The sequence below is a fragment of the Hydra vulgaris genome, chromosome 03 (assembly GCF_038396675.1).
Source record: "Hydra vulgaris chromosome 03, alternate assembly HydraT2T_AEP".
NCBI lineage: Eukaryota > Metazoa > Cnidaria > Hydrozoa > Anthoathecata > Hydridae > Hydra > Hydra vulgaris.
In genome coordinates this window covers 35,931,176-35,937,500 of record NC_088922.1, presented here as the reverse complement: position 1 = coordinate 35,937,500, position 6,325 = coordinate 35,931,176, and the positions used below count along the sequence as shown (strand labels likewise).

At 29.3% G+C, this 6,325-nt stretch overlaps 1 protein-coding gene across 1 annotated transcript; it reads right to left on the bottom strand.

The window, feature by feature from the left end:
• Positions 1 to 1,190: 1,190 nt before the first annotated feature.
• Positions 1,191 to 2,616, bottom strand: LOC100202205 (UDP-N-acetylglucosamine 4-epimerase). Its single transcript, XM_065793054.1, has one exon. It carries the CDS (start codon positions 2,407 to 2,409, stop codon positions 1,408 to 1,410), a length of 1,002 nt encoding a protein of 333 aa, XP_065649126.1. The 5' UTR covers positions 2,410 to 2,616; the 3' UTR covers positions 1,191 to 1,407.
• Positions 2,617 to 6,325: the final 3,709 nt, after the last annotated feature.

The window sequence follows — 6,325 nt, the reverse complement described above, 5'->3', positions numbered from 1 at the left end:
AGGTGATGTGGCAACTAAAAGATCATGTCTGATTTGTCCAACTCATACACAGTTTTATCTTCTCTTTGATAATTTGAGAAAATTATCAAAAAGAAGATAACAATTTGAGAAAAATAATTACAATTTAACAAAGAAATACACACATCATATTATACTAAAGAAGTTTTTCATAAACAAAAAAAATCATAATAAACCATATCAACACGCTACATTAACAAAATACTTTGATAACAAATATTACTCGTAATAGAATATTTATATATACATGTATATATATATATATATATATATATATATATATATATATATATATATATATATATATATATATATATATATATATATATATATATATATATATATATATATATATATATATATTATATATATATATATATATATATATATATATATATATATATATATACACGTCTTTGAGTCACGTTAAATCAACGTTTTAATAGCAACGTTACAAATCCTTGCAAAACTGACTGCTTTAACAACGTTTATGCAAGGCTTTTTAATTAACGTTTTTTCAACGTTTAGTTGCGACATTTATGTTACGTCTTTCAAAAACGTTTTTTCAACGTTACGCAACAACGTTTAATCAACGTCTTTTTAACAACGTTACATATTCTTAAAAAATCGATTACTTTGTCAACGTTTCCGCAACAACTTTTGCGAACGGTTTTCGACGTTGGTTCAACGCAGACATCTTTGATGGGTTGTTTCTACCCTCAATGTCTACGCTTTTTTATTGATTCTTCCTTGTACTTTTTTTACATTCGTTATTTACTTGAAAACCTTTGCCATTTTACAATCGACTTTGTCTTCCCATTCATCACCAATAAAATTCATGCTTTCTTTAATTTCACAAAGTTCCTTTTTTACATCATAATCATCTTTTTGAAGCGTTTCAATTTGATATTTAAACTGCTTGTAGTTTCACGAAAAAAAGCCATAATTGTTTCTTTTTGTAAGTGCATTATTTCTCTCATCATTGTTATAGGTACATATTCTTAGTGTTTCTGCGTGTTTAGCCATTTTTATTTTTATTAAGTATTTAGAAATAGATAAAAAAGTTAGTAATTGTTTTGTAAATTTATAAAACGTTTAAACGTAAGCAAAACACGTCTGATCGCTTTTCCGCATTTTTACATATTACTTATTAATTAAAAAAGTTTACCTCGTAATACATTATCTAGAGTATTACTTTTTTAATTCCTTATAATTTAATACAAAAATAAATGAGAACTTGTATAAATACATAATGTGCTAAAAAAGCAGAGAAAGCTTCTCAACAATGTCATGTAAGATCAAGATTGCCAACATTAAAAAAAAAAAATGTTGTATACTATTAAACAACAAAGTTGTAAAAAAAAAGTTATATTTTAATTAGAAATTTAATTAGTATTTATTTTTATACCAATCGTATACAATTTCTAATCCTTTTTCAAATTTGAACAATGGCTCGTAGTTTATTGTTGTTCTGATTTTATCAATGCTTGCTTTTGAGTGTTTAACATCACCTTTTCTTTCAGGACCATAATTTGCTATTATTGATTGGTTACTTATTTTATTTAACATTTCAATCATTTCATTTAGACTAACTTGGTCTCCACAAGCCATATTCATTACTTCATGTTTTTCCAAACCATCAAAAAGCAATGCTTTTATATTAGCTTGAACAGCATTCTCTACAAAAGTGAAATCTCTGCTGGTAAAACCATCTCCATTGATTGTAGGTGCAGTTTTTTCTAAAAAAGCTTTGCAAAAAATTGGTATTACTGCAGCATATGGATTATTAGGATTTTGTTTTGGGCCAAATACATTAAAGTATCTCAATCCAATTGTATGTAATCCGTATACTTTACTAAAAACATCAGCGTATAATTCATTCACAAGTTTTGAAACGGCGTAAGGAGATAAAGGGTTTCCTTCATTTCCCTCAATTTTAGGTAAACTCAGGCTGTCTCCGTAGGTTGAAGAAGATGCCGCATAAACCATTTTTTTAACATGTGGTGATTCTTTAACAGCATGCAACATGTTTAAAAATCCACCCACATTTACATCATTTGATGTTATTGGATCATTAATAGATCTCGGAACTGATCCTAAAGCCGCTTGATGACTTACAAAATCAATTCCCTCGAGAGCTTTTTTACAGGTACTATAGTCTCTAATATCGCCAACAATAAATTCAAAATTTGGTAAATCCATGAAATCTTTTATATTTTCAAAATATCCATTTGATAGGTTATCTAGAACCCTAACATGACCTGCATCAAATTTGATTAAATATTCAACGATATTGCTGCCAATAAATCCCGCTCCTCCTGTTACGAGAAACTTAAACTCAGATAAATCATTACGGTGGTACTTTGTGTTATATAACTTTTGGTTAAACATTTTAATTAGCTAGATTTCTTAATAACTTTTTTTATTAAGTCTTGCATCAAATGGTTTTGTATCATACACTATTCTACGTTGTACGGCTCTTTTTTAACGTTTAACTAAGGTAGACTTTAACGTTAACTTATAATAATTTATTATTTGTCAGTGTTGAAGTTCTTACGATGTCATAATGACATCTTTATTCTTAATATAATTGCGTTTTGACCAGTCTTTTTTAAGTAGATTGCAATCTTTTCCTTTTGTCTTAAGATAAATAAAAGTATACGTCACACAGACAATTTTCTGTTTAAAAAGTATGCAATAATCTGTTTTGATTGTTGTATTATTATTATTTTTTAAAGCAATTTTATTGTATAAAAAATAAACACTGGACCGGACCGGTAAAAGTACGGGTCTTAGTTAGGCTATTTCACACCAACTTTTTCTTTACAAAAGTATAAAGGAAAATATCATAAAATCAAACGTGATTTAACACAGAGTTTTTACTCTTCGTTAAAAAAACGTGTCAACACGCACGAATGAGTAACAAAATATAATAGGATTATTAAAATAACAATAAAGATTTAACCATTTCAATATAACATGGAACTTCCTAAAGCGATAAACATCAAAGTATTTCTAAGTCGTTGAGGTATTGAGAGCTTAGGCTTGGTTTCCAATAGTTGTAGAAATGTAGTACAACAGTTGTTGCCGAAATTGATTTGATTCTATATTTTACAACGTAGATTTCGTCGTACAACCAACGTTAAGTTGTGCAGCTTTCGCAAAAAAATGTTTCCATTATAAAACATTGTTGTACAATATTTCTATAACTATTGAAAACCAAGCTTAAGTGTTAAGCATAGGATTTCAAAATAGGCAATAACTATGAATTTTACCAAGAAAAAGCATTAAAACCTTGTTTTAATAAAGTTGGTCAAGTTACTAAAGTTACTCATTTATAATATTTTGTAGACTACTTTGCACATTAAAATTTCGACAATTTTAAAGTCTTTTTTTTTTAATTCTAAATACATCGTTGATTGCGCGAAACCATACATATACTGTGTAATAAAAAGTATAGATCAATATTAGTCGTACCTTGATTACGACAAAAATTAAAAATGAAGTACAACTTAAATTAAGATTTCGTATCAGCGCATATTTATACTTTTCAAAGTTATTTAAATTTTTTTTTTTTTTAATTAAAAACAATTGTTTGTGAAGTATATCGGTAGTTCCATGGCAATAGCTTGTATCTCACTAAAACATACTTTTACAGGAGAGCAAAAGGAATTCCGACTATTTAGAGATAAACCCTTTAGTCACATAAAATATTACACTATTTTGAGCATTTAAGGAACAAACTAAGGGTCTGCGTCTCGAAACTTTTCTTATTACGATACGATAAGATATCGGAATGCGCTATCGTAAGTTTTTTTATATTACAATAATATCGTATCCAAAAAATTTGCACGATAAAGTTTCGATATTTATCGATTCATTACGATATTTATTGTTCAATAAATATCGTAACTCATATCGTAACTCAAACGATAACGGTACTTATCGGTTTATTACGATATTACTTTTTCCGACTAAAAAAATAATTCTTTTAAAAACCTAAATAACTTTAATAAAATTACTGACATATTTGAACTATTTAATGTAAAAAAAGAAATAAACAAAACTTTATTTGTAATTTTGATTTTTTAATTTATTTAAGACTTAAGCTGAAGCAAAAAACAAATAAAAACAAAAAATAACAATGTTTTACTTGATAAATTGTTGGCTTGACATGTTTAACATGTTAAGGTTTGTGCTTGTGACTTAATATAAGAAAAATATTAAAATTTAATCTCAAAGACAATGTTTATTGAAATCACTAAATCACTATATGGCAAATTTTATAAACTCTAACCAGTGAAATAGACCAATGACGCCACTTAGGCAATGAACCAATTTAAGTTAGTCATCCATTTCAACTGCTGATGTAGGAGTTGAAGTAGAAGGTCCCTGACTTGAAGCAGCTGAATTCCCAGAGTCATTGGTAGAAGCCTCTTCAAACAATTCTTCTTTTTCATCCTGACTGGTTAGAAACCATCTTTTAATCTGGATAATAGGGTAGTTTTGCTAAATGTACAACAATTTTTCAACTTGTTCAGGCTGCAATTTTGTTCTTTTATAAGAGACGATTACACCACCGGCACTAAAGCCTCTTTCTGAAGATGCTGAGGAAGCAAGTACACATAGCCATTTTTTAGCAGCTTAAGCAAGGATAGGAAATTTGTACATATTTGCTTTCCAAAATTCTAGCACGTCCACACCAACAACCCCTGGGAGTTTTTGAAATATTTCCCATTTAGTGAAAATGTCCGACTTTGCAGGTGGAGCCGGACCAGAATAGGAAGTCATAAGTGCAGGAGCTTTTTCCATTCCAACATTATAGAAAGGATCATATTAAAACATGACCTTGGATCTCAGCATGTAACCGTTCATTGAATAATCTTGTTGCATCAATCCATTCCTGATAAGAATTGGATTGAGTAATCAGTGCCTCATAAGCTTCATCAAATCCACCCAGTTTTTTCAGAGCTCTTCCCTTGTACAAGGGGTTAAGCAAGTTAGCAACAGAGTAAAAAAGGTTTTGACAACCAGTGTCCGGAAAACGAACATCTAAGTTTTCCACCAATTTTTGGTGAAACATTTGTGCTGTTGGTGATGCCCCAACCAGCATTGATGAAATCCAGGCATTTGTGCCTCAGTGTGTAAATGTTTGAGATAACGAGGTGAATACTTACTTCTTTGTCAGCAGAGAAACATTCTGAAATCTCAGCAACTCTTCTCAAAATAGGCAAAATTTCATCATAAAGATTGAACTCATCTTCCGAAGGAATGACTAGAGCTAGTTTGGTGTCATTTTTTCCAGGAACGTCTCTAATGGAGCTGAGGATACGACGCATTTTTACAATGCTTTCCAACATCATGAAAGTTAAATTCCAGCGTGTTTTTACGCGAGTGATGATTTTTACAAGTTTCAAATTATCGTTGCCAACAACATCACTGCCATCAAGCAACAGCTTTAGCTAAAAATTAAAATAGAATTAAAAGAAACATAACATAAAAGGTGATTAGTACTATTTACTATTATTAAAACTGATATTAACTATGTTATAAGTTTTTACTTTTTAAGTGTTAATATTTTATCAGTTATTAATGATAGCTATCATTTAAAAACTTTTGTCACACAAAGTGTACTGAGAAGTTTAAATTGCGCTTGTATTGTATTAAACTATAAACTAAATTGCTATAAAAGCTAAAAAGGATGTTAAACTAAAAATTAGTTATCTCTTTTTTAATTTTTTGCTCAGACAAAGATGACTTGTGGCATCTTGAATCTAACGTTGCTCTTTGGATTGCTTCGTGAAGATCCAAACTGTTAAAACCTTTTTTTTCTTTGACAGTTGCTTCAACTGCCAAATTTAAAAGATGATCAGCACACAAAAAAGATGCATCTACAAAACTGCAATTGTTAATTGCCGCCTTCATATTAGCGGCTGAATCATGGACACACACAACGGACGAAACTCCATTATTTCCGGCCAACTTGAGACATTCCTGAAAAGCAAAGTAAAATTAGTTGTTTGCTTTTTGATATTTTAAAATACAAACTAATACTTTTGTTGTTATTTTAGATATAAATAAAAGTATTAATTTGTGCCATTAGTTTTAAACTAAATGGCGGGTTTTGCTTTTTTGTAACAAAAAGTTATCTAAATAATTCAAACGGTTAACTTAATTTACAGAAATTTTAACCTAATAAAAATAAAATACTAAAACATACTTATCCAGACGAAGAACAATGGCTTCAGCTGTATGTTGTCCGGAAAACGGAAAAACTCCAATCACAAACATCTTTAACCGGAAGTCT

What these genes read in the sequence shown, in the direction of transcription:
- LOC100202205 (XM_065793054.1), bottom strand. Translation starts at nt 2,409, where the DNA reads ATGTTTAACCAAAAGTTATATAACACAAAGTACCACCGTAATGATTTA.